The 26,626-nt window shown below is 43.3% G+C and overlaps 1 protein-coding gene across 3 annotated transcripts in view; it reads left to right on the plus strand.

Moving 5' to 3' along the window:
• The window catches only part of MEIS1 (Meis homeobox 1), a 139,871-nt gene that overhangs the window by 53,691 nt on the left and 59,554 nt on the right, over positions 1-26,626 (plus strand). For all 3 annotated transcript variants that reach the window (XM_028496858.1, XM_028496859.1, XM_028496860.1), the window contains exon 8: positions 23,989-24,134. In XM_028496858.1, the coding sequence (XP_028352659.1) occupies positions 23,989-24,134 (146 nt within the window). The remainder of the gene's footprint in view (positions 1-23,988; positions 24,135-26,626) is intronic.

The following is a 26,626-nucleotide window of genomic DNA, read 5'->3' on the forward strand; positions in this document are numbered from 1 at the left end:
GACTGTGTAGCCGGATTTGGAGGGTGGGTTGGCTGGAAGCTTTGTGTTAACAACTGGTGAAAAGCTTGACCTTTGTGTGACCTAGGTCAAACAAACCCCCGACTCAAGAGCTCTCCTTTGACATGGATACCTGTTTGGGGAAAGGGGCCAAAAAAGGGGGATGAAGATAAAATTATGTTCTGGACTTACAAGCTTGTTTTTTTAAATGTCCCAGTTTACTTGACTATTTGGGGGCATAGTGTCCATGTGGGGTGTCACAAAGGACCACAAATCTGTTTGTAAGTGTCAAAGGGAAAAGATGATCAGGAAACAATCTTTTTTTCTTTCTTTCTTTCATACAGGCAACACATAGGGTTTTTTCCCCTCACAATGCAATATGATCTGGGTCGTGATTCAGAGTTGAATGAATGGGCTGAGCTCCACTGATGAAAACATTTGATAATGTGGAAAATAAAAGCCCTGGCAAGGAGGAGATGGCAAGGCTTCCATTGTTTGTCCCCACACTTTGTTTTTATAGGGGTTCTCACAGGAACAAATAAATTGGAGTAAATAAAAGCAAAATAGCACTGTTAGTCCATATCGTGGCCTCACACATGCTCCCGAGTCAACTTTGGCAGGAAACTAGCAAGGGTCTGTTCCCAACCATTTGCGTGGCATCTTTATCTCTCCGGTTCATTGTTTGCCACTGAGTGCTTAAACCTCAACTTCCCAAGTAAAAGCTTCCTGTTGCTTGCTTTTAAATATAGTTTTGTTACAACAACATCACAAAAATGAAGAAATGTATTAAGGAAGCGAACTGATGACAGAAGGGATAAAGCAGGTCTAGTCCAATGTGATTCTAAAACTCCAGGGCTCACTCAGATCCATGAGCCTGGTTACTCTTGATGCAATCACTAATAGTCCCTTTTGGCTACTCAGCTAGAGGAACCATATGCCTCTGCCTTCACAGGAGGTCAAGAGTGAAGGAGAACAACGAAAATGGTCAGTGTTTCTGCCCTTTTGCTGTGTTTGGCTCACTTAGTTTTAACTTTTAAGCATTGTTTGTGGCTTGGGATTTTCTGCGCTTTCAGTTGCAGGTTAGAGGAGATCATCCTTTATTAATTATGCTCCTGCTTCGAGATACTTTAATGTCAGTATATCTGAAAAATTCTATCCATGCCTATGGAAAATATGGTTCTTATTCCACCTTAATGGATGGGGGTTACTCAGATACTTCCTGCAATTTTGGAGGAAAGCGCAGCAGTTTTCTCAGGCCTTGGATATAAACAACATTGTTTATGCTGTTTCCACTCTTGTAGTCCTCTGTTTGTGCAGGCTCTAACACAAGTAGGTCTGTTTTGCATTTTAAAAATTAGTGCATGTTTTCAGAATCAATCTATCAAGTTAGGCCAAGAAATGCCATAAGAATGCATGGCTGGGGGTCACCAAATTCTGGCTTTCAAAACTTACTTGACAGCCACTTACAGCTCTGGTTCTACACTCACGTGCGAACCTTGGTACCCTCCTTTAATGCCATGATGGAAGCAACTGATTCCAGTCCCTGTCCCCTACTCATTGCATAATACACTGAAAGCTGCACCAGAAAATTATTAACACCACTCCAATGACCCTTTTCTAAAATTGAAGTATAGTTGATTTACAATGTTGTGTTAGTTTCAGGTGTACAGCAAAGTGATTCAGTTATATATATATATGTGTGTGTGTGTGTGTGTGTATATACACACACACACACACATATATAAATCTGTTCTTTTTCAGATTCTCTTCCCTTATAGGTTATTACAAGATGTTGAGTACTGTTCCCTGTGCTGTACAGTAGATCCTTGTTGGTTATCTATTTTATATATAGTAGTGTATATCTGCTAATCTCAAACTCCTAATTTATCCCTACCCTCCCTCTTTCCCCTTTGGTAACCGTAAGTTTGTTTTCTATGTCTGTGAGTCTATTTCTGTTTTCAAATGACCCCTTTTTTTTTTTTTTTTTTTTTTTTTGGTGGTACGCGGGCCTCTCACCGCCGCGGCCTCTCCCGTCACGGAGCACAGGCTCCGGACGCACAGGCCCAGCGGCCACGGCCCACGGGCCCAGCCGCTCCGCGGCATGTGGGATCCTCCCGGACCGGGGCACGAACCCGCGTCCCCCGCATCGGCAGGCGGACCCTCAACCACTGCGCCACCAGGGAAGCCCCCAAATGACCCTTTTGACGAGAACACCCATTGTGCCAGAATGTGAACAGTATTGTGAAATATATAATATAGTATATTATAGCTATTTAATAATGAATCTGTTATAATCTCTAGTAACACAGTGAATTAAGATCTAAAGGAAAGTAGCTTATTAAGACACGAAAAGAGTGAGCACTAACTTACGTGTGTGTTTGTGTGTGTGTGTGTGTGTGTAGTGGAAGAAGGCCAAGTGGAGGGCAGCTGCAGGGTGGCCCTGTAGCACAGACAAGCTGGAGAGCCTTCCCCAATACCCTTGCAGTCCTCCCACAACAGAACAGGGAGCCAGCTTGCCAGGAAGCCATAAACTTTTCAGCCTGTGAACTGTCACTGCCCTTATCGACACAATACCATGTGTTCTGGAGGAGAAAGTCAGAACATAGAAGATGCCTGCAGGTTGTTTTGGCCCATGGGTGCAGGATGCCAACTTCTTTGACAATTTTCTAGAGTGGGACTCTGGGTGTAGCGCTGAGATCTTAATCACCTATTCAGCAGCTCTATTTGCCGCGTTCAACACTGCACAGACGTGGTCGATAACTCTTTGACTTGGTTGCCTTTGAGAGACTGCCTCCTGGGCACTAAGCTAAGAAAATCGCTGCTCTCCTCTGGCCGGGTCCAGCAGGAGAAGGACGTCAGGAGAATGCAGACGCTTCTTCCTTTCTGCAAGTCTCCAGCTGATTCCGAGCTGAGCATTCCCAGCCCCCATCAGCTTGTTCCTGGAGATCCCTAGAGCAGAGGCCCCCCGAGAGAAAGAGCTCCTTGGTTGTTTGTGTAGATCTGGCTGTCCTATCTGATGGTCAGACGTTCTACATCAGAGCTAGTGAAAAGTGGGGTTATGCGGTGACTATTAGTCATTTGGAGTAATCAGTTGGAAAAGTCTTTCTTTTGTCCTATTCAGAAGACTGGAAGTTTGTGTCATTGCTCTAAGGAGAGTTGCATCTTCTTGGTTATGTTGTGGAACACATTTTGGGGGCTGTTACTGTACCCTTACTTTTGGATAAGTTGTCACCCATTCCCATGCAGGTAGGTATACCTCATCTTCATAAAGAGGAATCAGAGGAAGCCATGCTCCACCAAGGTGGGCTTTAAACTCTGGGGGTGGACTTTGGGACCATGTCGCCCGGCAGAGAAGCCCATATAGCACAAGCGCATCAGCATATGACCCATGGTAGTAAAACCTCAAATTCCATAAAACTAGTTTGTCTAAGAGATCGCCTGCTTCCCTCAGCACCCTAAGGCAGCTGGAATTAGCAGACATGATGGTACTTACTATTCCATAGTCTGATCTTGAAGGCATAAATTGGAGCTGAATCTGGGGTCCAAGCCTCTCTCCATCTCTCCTGACGTTCTCCCAATGGTATGGTTGCTACCATTAGGACAGGAATGTATACTTTTGTCCTGTCTATTGTAATCCCTCCTCTCCCAGGTTACCATGGGGCCTTGCTGTCTTCCTAACTGTAATATCTGTACCTTATTTTACAGTTATGTGTTGGATGCTGAGTTGCCTTAAAAGCTGAGGGATTTAAGTCTTATTAAAATTGTTAGTATTGTAGTATTTATTTCCTTATAAGTGGATTCCCCATTTCAACTGTATCTTTAGAAAATGATCTTGGTTTTCTTCTACCATCATATCAGTAATAATAAAATAAGCCAAGAAGCTATAATTACTCTTCACATCGCCTCTGTGGAGTGGTTACATAGAATACCCACTTGTTATGATGTGAATTTTCATTCACTGCAAATGAGCAGGAACAAAGTATTCCTGACGGTTTGATTCCCCCTTTGGCCACACGTTATGACTCTCCTAACAGCAAACCACACCGTCCACTGTCAGACACTCTCTAATGCTCTTTCTAATAAATAGAGCAGCTAAAAATACGGATGTTCTTCATTAAATGTAAAATGATCATTTTAACTGCTTCTACTCTGAGTGACCCATCCATCACTTAATCAGACCAATTTAAGCAGAGAGAGAGAGAGAGAGAGAGAGATTGAAAATAAGAGTGGATCATCTGTCTGTATTTCCTTTGGTGGCAACATGAGTAGAATTTAGGCTTCGGATGCGTCTTTAGCCATCTCACTGTTTCCCGTGAAAGTGTTATTTTCTTCAGCGTGTACAGGTGGTGGTGTGATGGGCTGTCTAGAAATACAGGTTTAACTAGACCAATGAAGATCATACTTCGTTAGTTTACTCGTGACAAAAAGAGAGTCGCTTGATGTAAGAAGTGTTCCCAGACTTTCCCGTCCTTCCCATCAGTTGAATCAACCACACAGTCAGTTGTTGCATCTGTAATAGCTCTCCTCGTGTAGAAATGAGGATTTTGCAAACTCCCAGAACATATAACCAAATTCTTTGTTAAATTTTTCTGATAACGAAGGCTGTACTTTCCGTATATACAGGAAGAGAGCGGAACTAACTCAGGGCAAGAAGTTGAACTTTTTTCTGTAGAGAAACCAAAACCGTAAAGATAAACGTGCTTTTTGACTGTCCCCCTTCCCAGCCACGCGCCTGCATTAATTCTCAATTAATTTCTGTACGTTTAGGATTTGAGTCTGCCATTCGTTCAACACACACGGGCTGCCTACTAGGGGGCGGCCCTGAGGATACACGGTGGTGAGCAAGCCCACGGACTGTGCTCAAGGAACTTCAAATCTAGTGGGAATGGCTGGAGGATAAATAGACCATGGAAATATGGTGGAACACCAGCTATAATCTCTGTCGCATGGAACATGCATCTGCCTCTGTCTTGGAGGGTCTTAGGAGTTCCCCTCAAGAAAGGGCATTTTTACACTATTTCACATTTTTCCAAGAGTTTTCGCACGTGTAACCCCACTCATTCCTCACAACACCCCTTTGAATCAGCCAGTTCTTTATTACCACTGTGGACTGAGGAAGGGGGACTCAGCAAGTGGAGTCACTTGACAAAGACGACACCGATAGGAGAGCCTGGCTTAGAAGGGCGGACCCCGGCTCTGACCTCTGGGTCAGGCATGAGTGTCTGTGTTGGGGAGGGTGGGGGAACCTGGAAAGATGAGAAATAGTGGCCTGATGTTGTGAAATCACTGTGTGACCATCTGGGAATTTGCCCTCGATTCACTGCCAAGTTTAAGAAGACCCGGAACAATCGTTTCGCACTCAAATAGCCCAGGCAGAGCTTCAAAACATCCACTTTCCCTTTAAAAAAATAAGGCAAACAAGCAAGCACAGAAGAGAGACAATGAACATGATCGCTCAGAGCAGCTTTCACAGTTTCGGTTTGCATCCTTTCTTTTGTGATAACATGGCCCCAAATAGTCACATTCCATGCCTTGGAAGTTTTTAGGCTTCTTGATGGAGATCATCTTCCCATAACTGATTCTTTAAAGTTACGTATTTCTTTAGCCTGATCACATGCCTGACTTTGGACTAGTGAGGGGACAGATATCTAGCTCTGGGCCTGCAGTGACCCACCCTTCAACTTTCCAGTCTTTTTGCTCAGGCCAGACTGTGCCTTGTGCCAGCTCCTGTTCTTCCTGTGGTTGTCCCTCTTACATGAGATGGAACTCATTGTTCCAAATATTGCAGAGATGCCTGACTTTGGGGGAGTTCCTTCGCTGAGGTTTCTGGAAGGAAGAATTCCTTGGGTATGAATGAGAGGCAGAGAGGACGGCTGTGTTTCCCATAACCCTTTCGGTGTCTGATATGGAAATCATACTCTCACCGACCATCTGGATTTGAATGGATGCGATTTGGGGCTGTCTCCCTGTTTGGTGTGCCCGATGAGAAGAAGGCAGGACATTCTGGGGCCTAGGACCTGTGCTAGAATCTCAGCAACACAGTGCCCCTGGGCAGCAAGAGGAGGCTGGGGCAGGGCTGAAGCATCCCCATCATTAAGAGGACAAGGGCGGGCTTCCCTGGTGGCGCAGTGGTTGAGAGTCCGCCTGCCGATGCAGGGGACGCGGGTTCGTGCCCCGGTCCGGGAGGATCCCACGTGCCGCGGAGCGGCTGGGCCCGTGAGCCATGGCCTCTGAGCCTGCGCATCCGGAGCTTGTGCTCCGCAACGGGAGAGGCCACAATAGTGAGAGGCCCGCGTACCGAAAAAAAAAAAAAAAAAAAGAGGGCAAGGGCTTGGAGCATCTAACCTCGGTAGAGAAGCTGGCTCCTCCCTGAGCAGGCAGCTGGATGGTCCAAGATACAGCATCCAAAGGGTATAGCAAGTTCAGGCCTGGCATTTCAGGATATCCAGTCTGATAGGTGGGACCAGCAACAAGGAATTCTAGGCCTTAGGCCAACTCAGAAGTTACGCAGGGCTGGGATTGGCCTTCTGAGGTCTGTTTTCCAGGGCGAGCGAGGATCCCTTCCAGCTGGGAGCAGTATTCAGCCCTAGGAAAGAAGACTGACAGGGGCTGGGGGATGGGAGGGGAATAGAGGTTCCTGCCAGCTTGTGGATGCGGACAAGACCAGACCCAGAAGAGGACCAGGAGGAGAGTGGGGAATCCAGAGACATGCCTGCGCTGGAGGACGTATCTGAATGAGGAGCAGGGGTAGGTCGGGTGACTTAAGGTAAAGGTTGGCAGTTGCTCCTGTGAATCTAGGTCTAGGGCAGTGTCAAGGGATCAAGGCGATTTTGACTCTTCCCGTCTTGTGGGATAAATGTCTCGGAAACCAAGAAGGGGACCTGGGTCCCAGGTAGAGTTTATGTAGATGCAGCTACAGGAGCTCAGGAAGAGGAAAGAACAAGCTGGTGAAGAGAGAGGGTGCAGGGTGCTGTAGCAGCAACCCCCTTTCTGTGGGAGGGAGCGTCTCTGCCTTCAGTGGATGAGAATAGTTCATGGATTCTGCTACTTCCTTCTGACCCCGGTAGACTTCAGATTAGTATGTAGGTGACATCATCACTGAAAACCCCACAGGCATGGACCACTGCTCCCCCTTGGGTCCTCTGCTCCAGGCTGGTGTCCACGAGGCAACCTTGTTTGGATTTCCGTACCTTGCCTACCCCCCAGCCACAAGAGAAGAGACTTTCCTTTCTTTGATACATAAATGATGAGAGAAAATCAACTCTCGTGGGAGCTTGTGATCCATCCATCTCCTTCCCACTCCCCTCTGGCTGAGCAGCCTGGCCATGCCTGCCCAGAGTGGACTCCCGGTTTCAGTGTACGGACGTCTCCGGAAACAGCACTTGCCTCCCAACTTTCCTACTAACAGAACTGCAGACTTCTGACATGGAGAGACACTTGGAGACCATGGTGTGATTCTAGGAAATGTGTGCTTTGTCATGTTTTATGTCCTAGGCATTGACATTTCTGTCATTTCGTAGGTGACTACTCAGAGGCCCTGGGAGAGGGAAGGGGCCTCTGTGGGGTGATGCTCTAGGTAGCACGGGGCTTCCCCTCTGCATTTTGATTCTTCAATTTCCACCCCTCTTATGAATTTTTTCTGTGTGATTTTCTCTTTTAATTTTTGGAGGCCCCTTCAGGGGAGTCGCCTCCCTGTTCTGCAATGTGGCTATTTTTGACGCCCTGCCATTCCTGTGTACTTTCAACAGATCCATAAACACTTGGTATTTGTTTTCTTCCTTGTACATTTCAGAGGTGGTTTTCATACTTAACCCGTTCCCATCCCTTTGACTAGGGAACACTCACGCACGTGGCACTCTGAGATTGCTGCTTCAGTGTCTCTTCCTTCTGTGACTTCAGTAGAAAGAATATGATTGAGGAGCCATTATGAAGCCCACATTATTGGTCAGGCTTTGTGCTGGCTGTGGACGACATGCAGCCATGAGAAAGGACGCTGTTCCGCTCTAGAAGATCTTTCTAGAGGTTAAAGAAATGCACCTAGAGTAGATCACCGTTATCTAATAAGAGTGTTAAATGGAGAGACTAGCTCTAGAGTGTTTAGGGGTTTAGCCTTGAGCCAGATCTGGATTCAGATTCATGAGGAACTCTAGTTCCTTATCTGTAGAGCAGTCTGTTTCCTTTTCTGTGCATTAGGGCTATTGCAAGGATGACATGAGATAATTTAGAAAAGCACCTAGCATGGCATGTGCTCTCTGTGCAGCCTATAATCGTTAGTTAGTAAATATGAGTTATTTCTACTGGCTACTAAAACAGTCTTTGAAAGATCAATAACATGTAAAGGGTTTTTAAAATATGGAGAAATTGATTTTTTTTACCATGATAATTTAACTTTAATGTCTAAGGATTTGGTGAGGATTAGTTGATTGAAAATAAAGGCTAAACACCGTTTCAAGTATCTAGTAAGTGCTCAATAAATGTTAGTTTTTATCATTACTATTATTCTTACTATCTAGACAAGGGATGGACTATAATTGACAATTAGCCCTCTTATTCTTTAGGGCATCTTGATTTTCCTAGACTGTAAAGATACTTTCTTAAATGATAGCACTTTTTTTCCCCCATATTTGTAAATCAAGAACAAAAACCTTTGCTAGTGACAACTGCCACAGAAATATTATTTAGAGAGCGGAGGGCATAATCTGTTTTGTGTGGGAAGTGAGAACCTATATTAATAAAAATTGTTTCCAGTGTACCACCATTCAGCCATAGGCTACCAGCTTCATGAGATAGGACCGTTTAGGCTGCACTGCTCACCTGTTTTACTCTGAAGTCCACTCACAAAGTTCTGTGTCACTGCCGGGTTCTTTGGGGAAACAGAAGAAAAGAAAAAAGGAAAAGGACCTGCCATGCTAGGAGAGTGGGTATATTTGTTTTGGAAAAGTTTGACTCCTGGGAATGAGAACAGGATGCGGGGAGAAGGAACCATGACAGGAGTGGCGATGATTGTTTGCCTGCTTGGGGTGAGGGGATCAGGATAAATGTCCCCTTGCTCAAAGAATGTCCTCCATAGCAGGTCACCATAGGGACTAGCATTCACTGAGCTGAGCCACCACTGCCAAGTGTGGAGTTAAACGCTTAAGGCAACTTACTATTATTATTATTATTTTTTTTTTTGCGGTATGCGGGCCTCTCACCGTTGTGGCCTCTCCCGTTGCGGAGCACAGGCTCCGGACGCGCAGTCTCAGCGGCCGTGGCTCACGGGCCCAGCCGCTCCGCGGCATGTGGGATCTACTGGAGTATAATTGCTTTACAATGTTGTTAGTTTCTGCTGTATAACAAAGTGAATCAGCTATACATATACATATATCCCCGTTTCTCCTCCCTCTTGCGTCTCCCTCCCACCCTCCCTATCCCACCCCTCTAGGTGGTCACAAAGCACCGAGCTGATCTCCCTGTGCTATGCGGCTGCTTCCTACTAGCTATCTATTTTACATTTGGTAGTGTATATATGTCCGTGCCACTCTCTCACTTCATCCCAGCTTACCCTTCCCCCTCCCCGTGTCCTCAAGTCCATTCTCTACATCTGCATCTTTATTCCTGTCCTGCCCCTAGGTTCTTCAGAACCATTTTTTGTCTTTTTTTTTAGATTCCATATATATGTGTTAGCATACGGCATTTGTTTTTCTCTTTCTGACTTACTTCACTCTGTGTGACAGTCTCTAGGTCCAACCACCTCACTACAAATAATTCAATTTCGTTTCTTTTTATGGCTGAGTAATACTCCGTTGTAGATATGAAGGCAGCTTATTTTACTTCACCTGCCAATACCTCTAAGGTATAAGTACTATTACTATGCTCATTTTTTCTAAAGGGCTGAAACTCGGGCTTGGAGAGGTTAAATAACTTGCCCAGGGTCACACAACTATTAATGGGGAAGATGAGACTTCTATGAACCTAGGCAAATCCAACTCCAGAGGCTAAACTATTCTCTTAGAACACCTCCAACGTAAGAGACAAGAAGTGAGGTACAGTACTTGCTGAGGAGATGAGGAGAAAGACGGCAGTAGCACTCGCAGAAACGAGTCGCCAGTGGGAGACATCCTGGCTTGTTTCCATACTGCCGTCAGTGGGTTGCCTGCTCAAATGAGGACCTGAACAGCCTTGCCCTCAGCCTTGTCCAGCGGGTGCAGGTACATTTCATTGTGTGGAGGGAACAGGAGGCTGTCCGCATCTTGCACTATAGCTAGGCATCTGCATGCACCCAGCAGACTTGCTGGCTTTAGGTGCCCATGGGGGAAGACGCTCCAGAGCCTTGCTGGGATGAAGCTTGTGGTCCTTGGACCAGCAGCACAGCATCCGCAGCTCCTAGGAGCTTGTTAGAAATGCAGAATCTCAGGCTTCTTCCCTACTAAATCCAAAACTACATTTTAACAAGATCCCTGGTGTTTTATGTAATATGCATGAAAGTTGGGGTGGCACGGCTCTAAAAAGTTTTATCTTTACCATGCCCACCAAAGTCAAGTCACCACTTTTCAGAGTGTGCTGATTTTGAACGGCAGGCGCCTGTCCCTAATTAACTGAGTGATTGGTGTGTGTGGCACCACAAACCTACAAAAGAACTGGAGCCTTGGATAATCAGAGGAGAGAAAGTTAGGTGTCGTCACAGACACAGGCCAGCAATTCTCAAACCTTTTCTTTCAGGAACTGTTGGATTTTTAGATGGCTTAAAATAAGAGAATAACTTGCATTTTTTTTTCGAACTCCCAACTTCTTTCTTGCCCATTTTCCTGCTAACTATACTTAATATCTCTTCATTCTCCCCAAAGACTTGTTAATCTACATTTCACAACCTCATTCCATTTGACTTTGCGTGCAAAGAAATCTGTGCAGAATATCATCTCTTTTTTCCTCCTTGACCCGTGGCATTTCCTCTTGCTCCAACTTCTGCCCCAGGAGGTGAGTCCCACTCTCTCATACACAGTGACCCACCTTCAGCTGCCCTGGTGCCCTTCCTGCATACACCATGACCTTACCTCATACCTCCTTATAAACTGAGAGCAGAATAAAAGGGCGTCAGTAGGGGATGAGGAGGAGAGTGCCCATGAGTGTCTGGAGGATCTGAAGTGTGTCTGAAGATCCCCAGGAAGCCAGGGCAAGGCAGGGCGGACTGGTGCCCCACGTTTAACCATCTCACAGTGCTCATTGCAAAGGCTCTGCTCATCCAGCCACACAGACCAGTGAAGAGAGGGCAAACATGGGGGTAGAGTTCCTACAGAATGGAGACACCTTATCCTGGTTTATCTGGAGTCATTCAAGAGTGATGTGGTCCAGATGAACAGAATCCTACTTTTTTTTTTTTTTTTTTTTTTTTTTTTTTGCGGTACGCGGGCCTGTCACTGCTGTGGCCTCTCCCGTTGCGGAGCACAGGCTCCGGACGCGCAGGGTCAGCGGCCATGGCTCACGGGCCCAGCCGCTCTGCGGCATGTGGGATCTTCCCCGACCGGGGCACGAACCCGTGTCCCCTGCATCGGCAGGCGGACTCTCAACCACTGCGCCACCAGGGAAGCCCTCCTACTTTTTTAAATATTAAAAAATTTAGAGACATTTTTAATGAAAGTGTTCCCAGACTACACATATGCCCTATCATATCTAATTATAATCAACTTAAAGAAAATTGAAAGTCAGAAGGTCCATGAGTTATGGCCCTGCACCATATCTTTTCCTGTTTATACAGCCTCTTTGGCATCCATAGGGCTGCTTTCCCCAATGCTAAAGGGCCCTACTGTGCTATGCTTCTTAGGTGCTTATTTTTTGCCTCTTCATCATCCTATATTTTTACAAAGCTTTCAGCCTACAAACTATAAGGCAGGAAACCAGATGAGTAAACTTTAAAAAACTGTATCTAAAATAAATATAACAATTCTCTGATTAAGGGGCTTTTGGTCATTTCTCTGTGAAAAGTCTGTGAGCTTTACCACATTTAATCTGTGGTTCTAATCCAGTACATTTTAATCATCTTGGAGATTTAAAACTCACTAATGCCAGACTCTCACCCTCCAAAATACTAGTTCAGTTGTTCTCCGGTATAGCATAAGGCATCAGCATTTGTAAAGCTACCACGTGATTCCTCGTGTAGCCAAAATTGAGAACCACTGCTTCTAATCTTTTTTTTTTAACATTTAAAAAAATTTATTTATTTATTTATTTTTGGCTGCGTTGGGTCTTAGTTGTGGCACATGGGATCTTTCCTTGCGGCCTGCAGGCTCAGTAGTTGCAGTGTGTGATCTCCAGAGCATGCAGGCTCAGCTGTTGCAGCGCACGGGCTCTATACTTGCGGCGCACGGGCTTAGTTGCCCCGTGGCATGTGGGATCTTAGTTCCCCGACCAGGGATTGAACCCACGTCCCCTGCATTGGAATGCGGATTCTTAACCACTGGACCATGAGGGAAGTCACCCACTACTTCTAATCTTTATGCTAGAAATATTTTTAAAATCCTACTTTTAACTGTATCCTATATAATTGTTGAAGTGAGCTCTTTGATAAATAAATGTTATCCTGTCTGTGTAAAAGTGTGTGTGTATAGGGGGCTTCCCTGGTGGCGCAGTGGTTGAGAGTCCGCCTGCCGATGCAGGGGACACGGGTTCGTGCCCCGGTCCGGGAAGATCCCACATGCCGCGGAGGGGCTAGGCGCGTGAGCCATGGCTGCTGAGCCTGCGCGTCCGGAGCCTGTGCTCCGCAACGGGAGAGGCCACAACAGTGAGAGCCCGCATACCGCCCCCCCCAAAAAAAAAAAAAAGTGTGTGTGTATACACACACATATATATACATAATATACATATACACATGCAGAGCATATAGAAGTTTAAAAATAAATTATCTGGCAAGCTTTTGAAGATATCACAAAAATAAATGGGGTATGTGTGTGTGTTTGTGTGTCTATGTCTGTCTGTCTGCCTGTCTATAAGATCGCATGTGTGGGTGGCATTTGTGGTTTTTTGGTGTTTTTGTTTTTGTTTTTTGTTTTTTTTACTGACAAAACATTAATTTTCATGGTTAGATAGAACTTTGTGACCATTCATTAGTATATATTTAATATTTTGGGGGGAGACTATTTCAAGCAATGAACTTGTCATACATTACTGTAATATTAAAAAAAGAGGCAAAATACTGGGTCCTAAAATGCTTTCTAAGATGTTGATTCAGAACAAAAGTTTATGGTTTTATACTGTTTTACCTTTGCAGTTGAAGTGTATTCTGTTTGTTTCTTAGAAAAAGGTCGGGGATTTCCATTTTGTTTTATTGTTAGTATAAATACATAGATTTCAGTAATATTTTGCAGTGCACGCACATCCTGAAGTTTCTAAGACTTCATTAAGAAGTTATGCTGTTTTTGCAGGGATTTTCCATGGTGTTTAGTTGTAAAAAAAATGCTGAATGGATGAAAAATGAGTAAAATATGTGTTTTTTTTTTCTTCTTTCTTATTCATCATTGCTATTTGTCCTCTGTGTGAAGGCAACTAATTTGCTGTTGTTCCCCTGAGGGGAATTCAAGTCAAAAAGTCATATTGAATTACCAGAAAAAGATATTCCTATCTCAAAAGAACAGAGTGCAATGATTTAAGAAAAAAAAAAAGTGGAAAATTTATCTGATTTTTGGTGTATGTTTTATCTGTCCACGGTACTCTACTTGAACGAACACTTAGATAAACTAAACCTGAAGTAAACTATAAATATGATTATTGATTGACTCCAACTGACAATCTTACTTTCCATGAATTTAGAAAGCCCAGTTTCTTCCTTTAATCCCATCAACTGCACATTAAAATTTTGACAAAAAAATTTTTTTGTATTCTTTAAAAATCCAGCAGATATTTTCATTCTGGGTCTCGGTTATTTAATATATTTCTTTCCATAGTTTTCACACAGTTACATGCATGATTTGAGTTGACAATGAAGATAGAAGCTTAAGAGAATGCATGATTTATGGGAAAGTTATTCCCAATGTATTTCAACAGGCTGGCAATCCTCCCCGAGTTATAAACACCCAAATTATGAACGACCTACACACACAGACACACACACAGACACACAGACACACACACACACGTCCAACTTGGATTTCTTCACTCCTGTCCTCCATGGTTTACATCTACAGGACGCATTTACTGTCATCACAGTTTCTGTGAGAAACCGTGGGGTGTTCAGAAGCATGTGACTTCCCAAATAGAAGCAGGGGATTGGGGTGGGGAGGGGATAGCAGGATGTAATCATCAGTTAGGAAAGTGACACTGGGCTTTTTTGAAAGTTTGGCATCCATTGATCAAAAATACACAAGCTACGTATTTTTAAACACTTTATTTCTCTTCCTGAAATTCTGCCATTAAAGATTCATTTACATTAACAAACCTTTTAAAAATGCCAGTACTTCTGGGAAGGTGAGGGAGGCATTCATTTCCTAGTCCAAATTAATTCTTTCAGGTTGCTTGCTACCTAAACTCTGGCTCAGGTCAAGTAGACTTAAAGGCTGGGTATTGTGATTGGCGGGAGATGATGAGTGTTAATTCATAGCAGGAGTAGAATCGGTCCAGGTGATGTGACCATAATTGGGAGGCCAAGTGCCTCTACAAGGCTTTGGGATACTTGGAAACTCCAGGAAAGGAAAGCCATGTAGCAGAGGAGAGACACAGAAAAAGAGGTACTAAAGGCAATCATATATATTTTAATATTTTCCTAGGCTGACTCTATGCACAGAAATATGGGAAGGAACTCATCTTCCTCCTTATTTTTGCACTTTCTGACTTCCTGAACCCAGGGCTCACATGTCAGTTAGAACTTCATTCACTTAATGAATTACTTTGGCTTTTGATGAACAAGAATTGAAAACTATCACCATTCATAACAGACTTCTATGTGAAAATTTGTTCTAATGTCCAAGAGACCTGCTTACAAATTAACTTCAGAATATAATTGGTGCCTAAATTGGGATCTACCTGAATAGACTCATTGCTCGTCCGTTGTCCCTCATTCTCCAGTCTTGGTTTGGAAAGTAGGGATTTGCTAGGTGGAACTAAAAGAGACACTGGAGGATGAAGCTTTATGTGGTAAAATTTATATCATATCAGGGCATGCAATGGAAAGGGCACTGATGACCCCACGGAAATACACTTATAGGTCACAACTCTTAGAAACCTAGGGGTGAACACCCAAATCCTGACCATGGCCCCCAAGGCCCTGTGTAGTCTTGCTTCTCTTACCTCTCCAGTTTCATCTTGTCCTGCTTTCCCAGGTCCCAGTACTGTGGTTGTTTCATTCTTCCCCCAGACAGGCAGGGCCTTTGTACATGTGATTCCAATGGCCTGCAATACTTTCCCTGCCCTCTGCCCTTTTAGACTGTCCACTCTACCTAATTGACTTTTCTCTACCCTTCAGACGTCTACTCCAGATCACTCCCACCTAAGTCAATGTCCTTTGTTCCACGCACTCAAAGATTTATGTTTCTTTCTGATGGAGTACAGTTGCACACTTATTGCTGTGACTATTTTGTTTAACGTCTATGCCTTCTAACTGGAAAGCACATAGAAAGAAAATAACTGGTTTGGTTCACCATTTGTGTCTCTAGGGGGTTGGCATTCGTGTTTGGGACATAGTAAGAATTAAGTACATTTTTGTTAAATGAATGAATGAATGAATGAATGGTAGGAGTGACAGGTTGTACAAAAAGATGGTTACGTATCCAGAGCTCACTTTTATTTTTATTTTAGAATTACTGTTTTTTGGGGGGGGGTATTTATTAATTTATTTATTTTTGGCTGCATTAGGTTTCATTGCTGCATGCGGGCTTTCTTCAGTTGCGCCGAGCGGGGGCTACTCTTTGTTGCAGCGCGCAGGTTCTCATTGTGGTGGCTTCTCTTGTTGTGGAGCACAGGCTCTAGACACGTGGGTTTCAGTAGTTGTGGCACGTGGGCTCAGTAGTTGTGGCATGCGGGCTCTAGAGCGCAGGCTCAGTAGTTGTGGTGCACGGGCTTAGTTGCTCCATGGCCTGTGGGATCTTCCCATACCAGGGCTCGAACCTGTGTCCCCTGCATTGGCAGGTGGATTCTTAACCACTGCACCGCCAGGGAAGCCCCAGAGCTCACTTTTAAGTGCTATATTTACTCTTTAGAAAAGGGGGCAGTAGGTTCATAGAGAGAGCTCCTGACTGCAGGCTCTGATTCTCCATCTCTTCCCTGGGGTTTCTGTGATGTCAGGAGTCCACTAAAGGGCAGAGTGAGGCTGTGAGCTCATTCCACAGTGGTTAACTATTGACAAATACCTGTCACTGTTTAACAAGCCTAAATTCAACTAGAAAGGAAAAGCCTCATAGCGAATCTCTGTGAAGCCAACCTTTGGAAGCGTAGCTAGACATTTCTTTTTATAAGTGCCAAGAATAAGTTTATTTAAAGTTTGCTCTTCTTAATCTTCTCCCCTGTTCACCTTAGCTCCATCTTTTTGATCCGTGCCATTGTCTAGGACTTAGCACTGCCAGGTCAGGTACCAACAACACCTCATCTTGGTTTCCAAAGGAACTACCTCAAAATTTTCAGGAAAGCCATGGTGGTAAAATAAAATATATGAGAGTGTGCTTACCCTTGATCAACTGAAAATCCCTTTGAACTAAAAACAAGGAGACCTTCAACACCTCAGGATGAGAAGAGATACAAAACGGAGGCTGAGCTAACAGAACCCTAATTAAAGTTAAATGTAGAAGTTAACCATTGGATTTAGACTATTACATATGTCTATTGGCCTCAGATTTGAAGATATAGAAAGTTTACTCTGTTTATTTTGAAAATATTTAATAAGACTTATGAGGTTGTATTATGTTTTCATTTATCTTGCAAAAACCTTTCTAATGTTTCCTAGGATCCTGTGACATGTCAATCTGTAACAGTATCAGATATTAATGTCCTCAGATAACCTGTTGCTGAAGAATTGCTGAGACAGGTGTGGAGGAATGCTGTGGGAAAGACTGACACAATGACTTGGCAAAACCATAGTTCTAGAGTTTTGTGTTTGTACCATATCTAGAAAGTGTGAGTCTGGAGTCTGAGCTCAGGGTCAAATTGTCTGCTTAGAGACAGCTGAGATTCTTTACTAGGGTAAAACTTGAGAGGTGTGTCAAGAGTGCGGGGAGTGGTATAATTAATTCATTCAGGGGAAAATGCAGAAGGAGACAAATAACTTTTGCTGCATTTTTTAAAAGGTGAACTCAGGAAAATTGGAGAAACAGCAAGAAATTTTAGTTGGGTAAATAGTTTTGAGTTGTAATTGCAGGGGGTAGGGGTGTATTTCTAAAGGGTTATGGTAAACATTATAAAGAAGTCTGATACTTAACTCTTAGTCCATCTCTTGTCCAAGATGAGCTTAAAAATTCTAAGGAAACTTCCCAGCTTTGGAGAATGCATTTTTAAAAATATTTTCTTACGTTTCATTGGTGAATATTTTCCAAGAGTTTCATTTAGGTGTGTATCCAAAAGAATTGTAACAGCGGGAAATTGAAACTACGGTTTTCTCCATACAGTGGAAAAAAAGATGCATTCACACATTCACTGAAGAAGCAATGGACAAGTCTGTACCCTGTACACAGGGGTAACCCTGGGGCTAGAGAATCTTAGTGAGGAGTATGACCAGGTCCCTGTTTTCACAGTATTCTATAATCAAGTTGAGGGGACATATACGGAAATGAACAGTGCTAGTAGAGTATGAAGTGTGTTTGGGTGGAGGAATGTCAGGAGAAGAAAAATCACTCTGGACGGGGGAGGATTACTAAAGAGACTTAGAGTCCAGCAAAAACTCCTTATAGGAGCTGGCAGTTGAACCGAACCTAAAAGGTCACTGAGGAGTTTGCCAGGGAAAGGGACTAGCACAGGGGAACACAAAGAGGTGTGAGAGATCCGTGTGTGCGGTGAGATCCCGAGAACGTCAGGTGGGCTCAGGATTGGAGTGGGGGGGCAGGGCGGCGTCGAGTGCAGTGCCCCCGGGGACCCGGCAGAAGATGGGCTGCAAACAAACACACCCCGGAGAGAGATCACGAAAGGCCTTCTATGCCGGGCTAAAAAGTGTGACCTTTATCCTGAAGGCAAAGGGCAGCTGCAGAGGATTTTAAGTGCCAGGGTTATACGAACAGATATGTGTTTCAGAAAAATCATTCTGGCAGCTATTACGCATTCTAAATGAAGACAAAACACCTCCTTAAAGCCTCTGAAGTATTCTAGCCGGTTCCTGAGAAAGGCTTGTTATAATTCTCACCATTTATCCTCTTAACATAACACAGAAACATTATCCCCTCTGACTTCTGGCTAAGTAGACACAGCCAGGATCTGGAGAAGTGGGTTTGGGGTAGTTTTTACATTCTTCCTAGCAACCTGGCACACCCAGATAGCTCGACTACAAAGGAAACCCGACCTCCCCACACCGAGGGGATGTTTGCACCAGGGGCCCCTAGAAAGGCGGGAATGTTCTACACACCATTTAAGGGACGAAAGGCCATATTCTCTCACGGAGAAGTGCTATGTGAGAAAACAGAAACCCTTAATATTGGATGAAAATTTAGCCTCCTCATAACATGAGCTGTACAGTCCTCGGAGGGCTTTGCACTGACCATTGAGACAGCTTTCAAGGCACAACAGAACTGACTCAGTATCGACAGATACGGTTATAACTGGCCTTGATTTTTGAGTCTAGGTACATTTTTGGGACACAGACTCTATTTCTAAATGCTCGAAGAGGAGAAAAGTAAAGGTTAAGGAGAGAACGTGGCCCGAAACCATGCAGTCTGGCTACCAAATTGTCAATGAAATGATCTTGAAGCGGGGTGTTTTCCAGCTTGGTTTCTAGCAAAACAGGAGGGTCCACAACCTTACATGTTCTTTTGCCCTGGCAGTTGAAAGTTCATCTCCCTAATTAGGAGTTTTGCCTCTGTGGCATAAAGAACCCTCTGATGGACAACGCATTTTATTTCTACCTGCTGGCCCACTGCCACGGGAAGTGCCCAGCCCTTGTGATGTAAATGTCAGGCGCTTTTGGGGGTTTTGTTTTTGCCTCCCTCAGAATAGGTTTTGGGGACTGGTGGTCCTGGAGGGAGAGAGGGAGTTAGGAGGGAGAGAAAAAATGGGAGTCAGACGTTGACCTGCCGGGAAGGAGCCCCCGCTGACACGGTCAGTCTGACCCATTGAATGGCCTGAATACGATAAATGCCGCTTTATCCTGCCTTGAAAGGCACGAGATAGCGCAGTCTAAATGCCTGGGCATGCTTAAATAGGCGACCAGGGATGTTTGAGCCGAGCATGTTTGAAATCTGAGCTCTCTGACAGCCTGGGAGCTGTCACAGGTCACCTGCCTTGCTCCGCTGGGACGGGCCCAGGTCTCACAAGAAATTGTCCATAGACGAATTGTAGTACAAATTCCTTTCTTTGTTGGTTGGCCTCTTTCACTAGACCATGGCCTATAAAATTTTGTAAAAACAATTCTTAAATATTATTTGAAAGGGCAAATGGCCCACGCTGAAAGGTTTGACAGTTTGACATATAGTGCATGGTTTCGAGAGCTCGCAACCTGAAAAGTGTGGCCAGGATTCTCCCGCTGCTTATTAGAAGCCTGGTGTTTTTTAAACAGTGTTTTGTGGCTGCCCAGAGTTTGTTCCTCTGCTCCCAGCCGTCTGACAGGCCAGGAGTTTGCTTCAGTGATCTGAAATCCTTTTAGACTCCTTTGTGAGAGAGAGCAGAAAAATAGCTGGCACCTTTGAATCCAGTGTCCAAAGAGCACAGAAACAGGTAGTGCCAATTAAGGAGCCATTTGGACGATCAGATCAAAGCAGATCACTTTAGAGTCTTCTAATAGCGCCGGAGCCAGTGCCCAGAGAGAGAAGGGAGCCCGGAGGAGTGGCACTTCAGTGAGGGGACGAGGGGGCATTTGAGTGGCCCAGCCTCATCAGAGCCAGGGAAGTCGCAGGGAAGTAGCTTTCTGCATTAGAATGTGGCCCATGTGCGGCTCAGCGCCCATTGGCTGCCTCTGCGTAGCCAAAGGCCATTTTCAGGAGCCTCTGGCCCCTCAGTCACTGGCCTGCTAGTTAATTGCCACACGGACTTCATGACACATGGGCAGATAATATGACATTTTCAGTTTCTGTCACTAGCAAACGCCACAACGTTGCTTGCACTAGTTGCTAAGAAGCTGTCAGAACCCATTAGCAATTGGCTAAAGTCGCCCTATGGCATTTCCTCATAGCATCAGCAAAACGAGCATAAATCACCCACTGGAGCCTACTGCTATCCTAATGAGGCTGTAAGCTTGTTTATGGACTAGCATCATTTTTATGATTATTTCCACCTTTTCAGCTTGCCTTCATTTGGTGGCAGGAGAAGTCAGCTCCAGGAATGAAGTCACTTGCTGACATTTTACAAATGTGGTTCAGAGCTGCTGCCTGCTGCCGTGTGGTCAGCCGGCGGTCCTCCAAGTTTGTTTAGTGATCTTAAAAATAAAAAGGAAATAAATCCTCCAGAGACCGCAGAGAGGTGACTGTATCAAATTGCAGAGTGGATGGAAATGTGCAAGGTACAATTGACCATTGAGACTTTCCTCTGAGGTGGAGACGTTTGGAGATCAATTTTCCATTTTAGAAAGTGGAAGAGGTTAAACAATTTATTAAAGTCTATGAAAGTGTTTGCTTTGAGAATCGTCTGTTTTATTATGCTCTCCTCCTTCCCCATCCTCTCCATTTCCCTAACTTGTGTCGGGAAGGAGCAGGGTTTATTGTTTTAGGCTTTTCTGAACATGCACCAGTATTTACACTGGATTGAAAGCATTTGCTTCCAATGAAAATCTTGTCTTAGATTACAACCCAGCAGTGTAATTTCCCTCCCAGATGGGAGTAAAGTAGCTGTATTTGCCTAAAAACAGTAGGAAGAACAAACTGAGCATTAAGCCAAGGCTGTTTTTGGCTTGAGCTAATGATGTAATAGAAACCTTTTATTCGGGAGAGGTCACTGCCAGGGACTGAAGGGGGGTGATCTGGCTCTTGCTTGAAAGGTTTCTCCATTGTATCTACATAAGTCTTCACTTAAACAATTCTGTTCCTAATGCTTCTGCTTTCATATGGCAGAAATAAACAGGAAAGGTTCTGGTGAGTGTTACACGTGGAATGCAGAAAGCCTTCCTCTCCTAATGCAGTATATAATTCAGGTGCCCTCAAGGCACGCTTTCAGGAATTCTTTTGCCTGAGGTAATGGGAAGCTAAGGCTGCTTTAAGGCCTTGATTATCTATTGATGCACAAAGCTGGAAAAAAGTCATCTCCGCTGGATTATAGTAGATATTTCCATAAATTATCAATGAATTCTCTTCAAGGCAGGCAGGAGGCATTGCCTGCTAAATTAATCTGAAGGGGTTTTGAGATGGAGAGAAAGGCTATTTTTTTTTTTTTTTTTTTAAGGTTGAAAACAATCATGGGCGAGGTGGTGAAAAACTGTGTCCTTAGGTCAGAAGCTTTTTAATCAGTGATCAAGTAATATGTTTCTTTTCCTTGGTTACCTTTTGCATATTGAAAGTGGATTAGCCCACTGAAAATTTAAATGCTTTTGAGTTGGTTTTTTTTCTCATGTTTTTTTAATGAATTGTTATTTTATATGGTGAATTGCTTCTCTGAATAAAAAGCCTCTTTAAATATTGGACTTTCTAAGAATTTATTAGGCAAATCCAAGGAGACTCCTTATAAAACACTTGGGTATGCAAATCAAAGGTGTGGTGCAGTGTGAGGAGCACTGGTTTAAGGATGTGGATGTCTCATCCTGCCTGGACCATCCCCCTTGAGCAAATCATCCAGCAGGATCACAAGTACTTTCTTCATTGATACAGTGAGGGCTTGGGAATTGTGGGTCTTTATGATCTTTTTCACTGAGAACACAGCTATGATTCCATGGACCTTTTACAGAATATACGATTTTTGTCAACAAAACATCGAATACAATGCAATTATGGATTTTAATTTGATAAAAATTCAACAGAAAAGTTCTGCAAAAGTTTTGTGTTTGTGGCATATGCTGTCGTCCTAGCAGAAATGTCGAAATCAGTCTGTCACTCACCCAACAGAGTTTTTAAACTTCAACTCAGTACAAGTCAAGGTAATTTAGGGGGCAGTTTTCTTTTGGGAGGAGGGGTGGCGGGGGGAGTTTCCTAAGGGAACTCTGTTAAGAACAACTGATTAATGACAACCTAACTACTTTAGATTTGACTGAAATAACTGAAATCAAAATAGAGGATTCTTCAATATCCTGTGAGAAACCATAATAGAAAAAAATATGAAAAAGAATATATATGTGTACATATATAACTGAGTCACTTTGTTGTACAGCAGAAATTAATACAACATTGTAAATCAACCATCAATAAAATTGTTTTAAAAATAGAGAATTCGGGCTTCCCTGGTGGCGCAGTGGTTGCGAGTCCGCCTGCCGATGTAGGGGACACGGGTTCGTGCCCCGGTCCGGGAGGATCCCACATGCCGCGGAGCGGCTGGGCCCGTGAGCCATGGCCGCTGGGCCTGCGCGTCCGGAGCCTGTGCTCCGCAACGGGGGAGGCCACAGCAGTGAGAGGCCCATGTACCGCAAAAAAAAAAAAAAATAGAGAATTCTTTTTGTGTGTAGGATATTTAGATAAAAGAAGCAAGGAATACAGAAATTCATGAAGCGTTCCAAAGGATTCTGAGGCTAGTTCCCATGTGCAGTCTTACCAGAGTTCTTTGGGCCATGTGCACGGGTCTCCCAGTGAACCCAGGGAGTGTGCTAGCTCATTGTTAAGCCTCGCCACTCTAGCTCTTCTTTCTGGGCCCAGATCAACCTGTCCCTTTTTAAAAGCCAGTAGTTTCCACTGAGAGAGCTGGGGTACCAGTCTGACAAAAGCTAAGCTACTTTTTAGGGTAGTGTGTATAGTCCACTGTTGTTTTCCCTTTTAACATTTGTGCCTAAACACCAAGTGTTTACTTTCCATTTGTACCTTATGGCTTGTTTTGGACAGTGTGATTATATGGACTGAAATTTCACTTTTTTTTTTCTTATTCAATATGCCATTTTAAAAGGAATACTACATTCTTTATCTTATTGTGTCACAGAGCCAAAAAATTATCTAGAAGAAACAACTTAAATGTTATAACAAAAATCAATGGAAAAATAGTATCCAGTGTATAGGAATGTGTAAGCAGGTGACCTTTCAGTGAGAAAAATTTAAATCTAGAAGAAATTTTTCAGAAACTGCCTGGATTATTAGGGGAGTACAATCCCAACTGACTATTCATTTAACATCACTTTATTTGATTTAAATAGTCATTGTTTTCTCATTAAAAATCGATTTCAAGAGTTTTTCCCTTACTAAACTTTATGCTCTCTTTCTATGACAAGAAAAATTATATTCTATTTGAAGCATTCGTATGTCAAACTGCTTATATGATGGATTACCTACATTTCCATGGCCTACTTTAGTCTTAAGATAGATCACTTATGGAAATAGTTGATGTCTTAAATGCATCTTCTCACAAGTTGACATCAATGACTTTATGTGGGATTTGAATACCCGGGCATGGACGGCACCTCTGCTCATGGTTTCCACCATATTTAACTTCCCAGTAGGAGTTACACTTAACATGTCTCCACTATCCACATCTGAATAATTACCATGGCAACAAAGCTACTAAAGAGATGGGATACTCCCCTCCATTCCCTTTGACCTTTTCCAATGTTCTTTGGAAGAAGTTCCTTAGACCTGACTACTTTTGAGCCTAGGCCTTGTTCTTTCTCTTTGTCTTAAAAAAAAAAAAAGAAAGAAAGAAAGAAAGAAAAGAGTACCAAATAAACTATTAATCATTGATATTGCTCTTTTGGTTTTGTTTATATCCAAAGGCATTCTATTTGAATAAAGCATGTTAAGGTAGCATCAGTCAAAATTTGATTCACTATGTTTGCAGGTGATGGCTTGGACAACAGTGTAGCTTCCCCCAGCACAGGTGACGATGATGATCCAGATAAGGACAAAAAGCGTCACAAAAAGCGTGGCATCTTTCCCAAAGTAGCCACAAATATCATGAGGGCGTGGCTGTTCCAGCATCTAACAGTAAGTGGATTCTAAATGACATATGTAAACTAAATATGGACAATGAACCAGTTTTGATAGAAAAAAGGGGGGAAAAAATGATCCCTCTGGACTTGGAATATTTCATAAATCACTGTGTGCCCACAGTTCTTACAGAGGTGTTAGCACTTGTTTCCTAGATCCATACCCCAAATTAGGAGTTTTATTTGAAGTTTGCTATTGCGATTTTGCTCACTTTTGTAAGTTATAAGGTTTAGGAGTTCATGTGCACTTGTGACTTCAAGTATGTATGTTAATGATGTTGTTTTTCTCAGTGTGACTCTTAAGTACCTAGAACCAGGTCCCACTAAGAACAAAGTCAGACAAACCCCAGAGAGAAGGACTTAATTTCTTGCAATGCTTTAGTGGGCCTTCATGGCGAATGGTCTGCAAAAATTTAAATCTTGTTGCAATGGCAGGTTGCTCACATAATTTGCTCTTAAGTGGGTTGAATGTACTGGCTGCCATTACGAAACGTTCATCTGAGTCAGAGCTGCACAGTGAAAGTTGTCCCTGTATTTAGAACTGTAAAGGAAAACAGCAATATAGAGTCAGCTCTTCCTGTGTAGTCCCTTGTGACTTTTCAAGCCAAGTAACAGTTTATATTGTCTGTGTGAGTATTGCTGTTTTCACTGCAGGAATTCTCCTGGAGATGTGAGAAACTGGAGATTTGGGGCTTTATGCCACCGAGGGATTTGTTTTGTTTGGTTATTGTTCTGAATGGATTTCATGTTCAAAATATTTATAATCATAATATTTTGGTGGATATTTTTGGAAGTGCATACTGATTTAATGACATCTAAGGAAGAAGATGAAATGAAGATTTATGGGTAAAATAATATATTAAAAATCAACAAAATTGTTGGCCGGGGTACTTTCAATATTAGGGACAAAGGACACATTTAGACAGGTCGTAGCATAGACTAGCCTAACATGAATGAATGTTAAAAATCTTGTTTTTTTTTAAAGAAAAAAAAGGAGCAAACCTTTTATGTTACTGTTTTTAGCATCGTTTGCTTTTCTTAAAGTCATTTGATATTCTTCAGTATCAAAGTTAATTCTGCATTGTCACTAATGTGTCCAGACCTGTTGACCCTCCCATCCTCACCCACTTTCAAAGCCATGTTCCTCAGTGACTTATATTGATACAGGGAGACAAACAGAGGATGTGGGAGACCAAGCTGGTTCAGCTCCTCTGGACAGAGGCTGTGCCTCCAATAATACTCGAGGCTATAAATTAACCCAGATTTTCCAGCATCCCGAAATAAAATAAAAACCGAGAGCAGCAGCACTAACTAAAAAATAGTTTCTTTCCTTTTCTTCTTTCCACCACGATTCCAAACAGTAACAAGATTACGCTGATAGTTTTGGAATCAGCTTTAGGGATGGTTAATACTGGTAGTTAGTTGAAGATGTAGATGGTTTAGCTGATTTTAACATCATGTTCGGTTGACCTGAAACCTGATTCGGGTGCCCTTACTTGCCTGACACTTGTTGCATTTATGTGGCTAGTTTGAGATCTGCTTTGTGCAAGTTTGCTGCTGAGGATTATTGACCACCACTGAATGGGAGGGGAAGGACTAGGGTCTAGAGGGCGTAGCATGAAGAATAAATAGTACGGCATTTAAAGTCAGCGGGAGATAAGAAGTGACAATTGGGCAAAAGTGCTGATGCAGCCGTGCTGATATTTCATCACTGGAGCCAACCAGCTAGCCTGATCTAACCTGAGGATGAGCGGGGCGAGGGGACAAAATCAGGTTGACCCTGAAGTCACAACCAAACTCTATTTCCTATACTAACAGAAAAAGAAAAAGATAGACTTCGTCAGCCTCCATTTCAACCTGCAAAGGAGTTTTGGCTTCACTCGAAGCTGAGGTGCCCCTGAAGAAAATATAGTCAAATATTGGTTCAGACAGAATCAGGAAAGAAGAAGCAAGTTCTTTTATTCATCCACCAGATTTCCTGGTTTTCTAGGTCGTACCCTTGTGAAGAACCTTGCCAAGAGCTATATTATTTTCTTAAAAAAAAAAAAAAAAAAAAAGAACAACAACAACAAAATGCTTTTTAACAGCCAGCATGACTTTACCTGCATTGCAATGCTTTTTGTGGTCCATATATTATTGGGGCAGTTGCAACAGAAATTATTCATGAACTGTCTGATTTTTTGAGGTCCGGCTAACTTCCTTCAGTTTGAGGGTCGGTGCTGGCCTGTGCCACTACCCTGAGGGGGAAACCCATTTGTCCATGTCTCCCTGGCATTCTAAGAATGCTCATAGACATTGTCTCCTGGTTTCCATTGGGTATTTCCACCCTCCTTCCCCACTCCACTGCCATGTGCTCATACAGAAATATTGATAATGATAATGGTCTCTAAAAAGCAGAAGCTCTCATAATATCATCTAAAAAGCAAAGTGAGGAGATATATTTAAATTTTCTCCCCCTTTCCTTTTTCCAATGCGAAAGATTCCCTTCTG

This window comes from Physeter macrocephalus, chromosome 12 (genome assembly GCF_002837175.3).
Source record: "Physeter macrocephalus isolate SW-GA chromosome 12, ASM283717v5, whole genome shotgun sequence".
NCBI lineage: Eukaryota > Metazoa > Chordata > Mammalia > Artiodactyla > Physeteridae > Physeter > Physeter macrocephalus.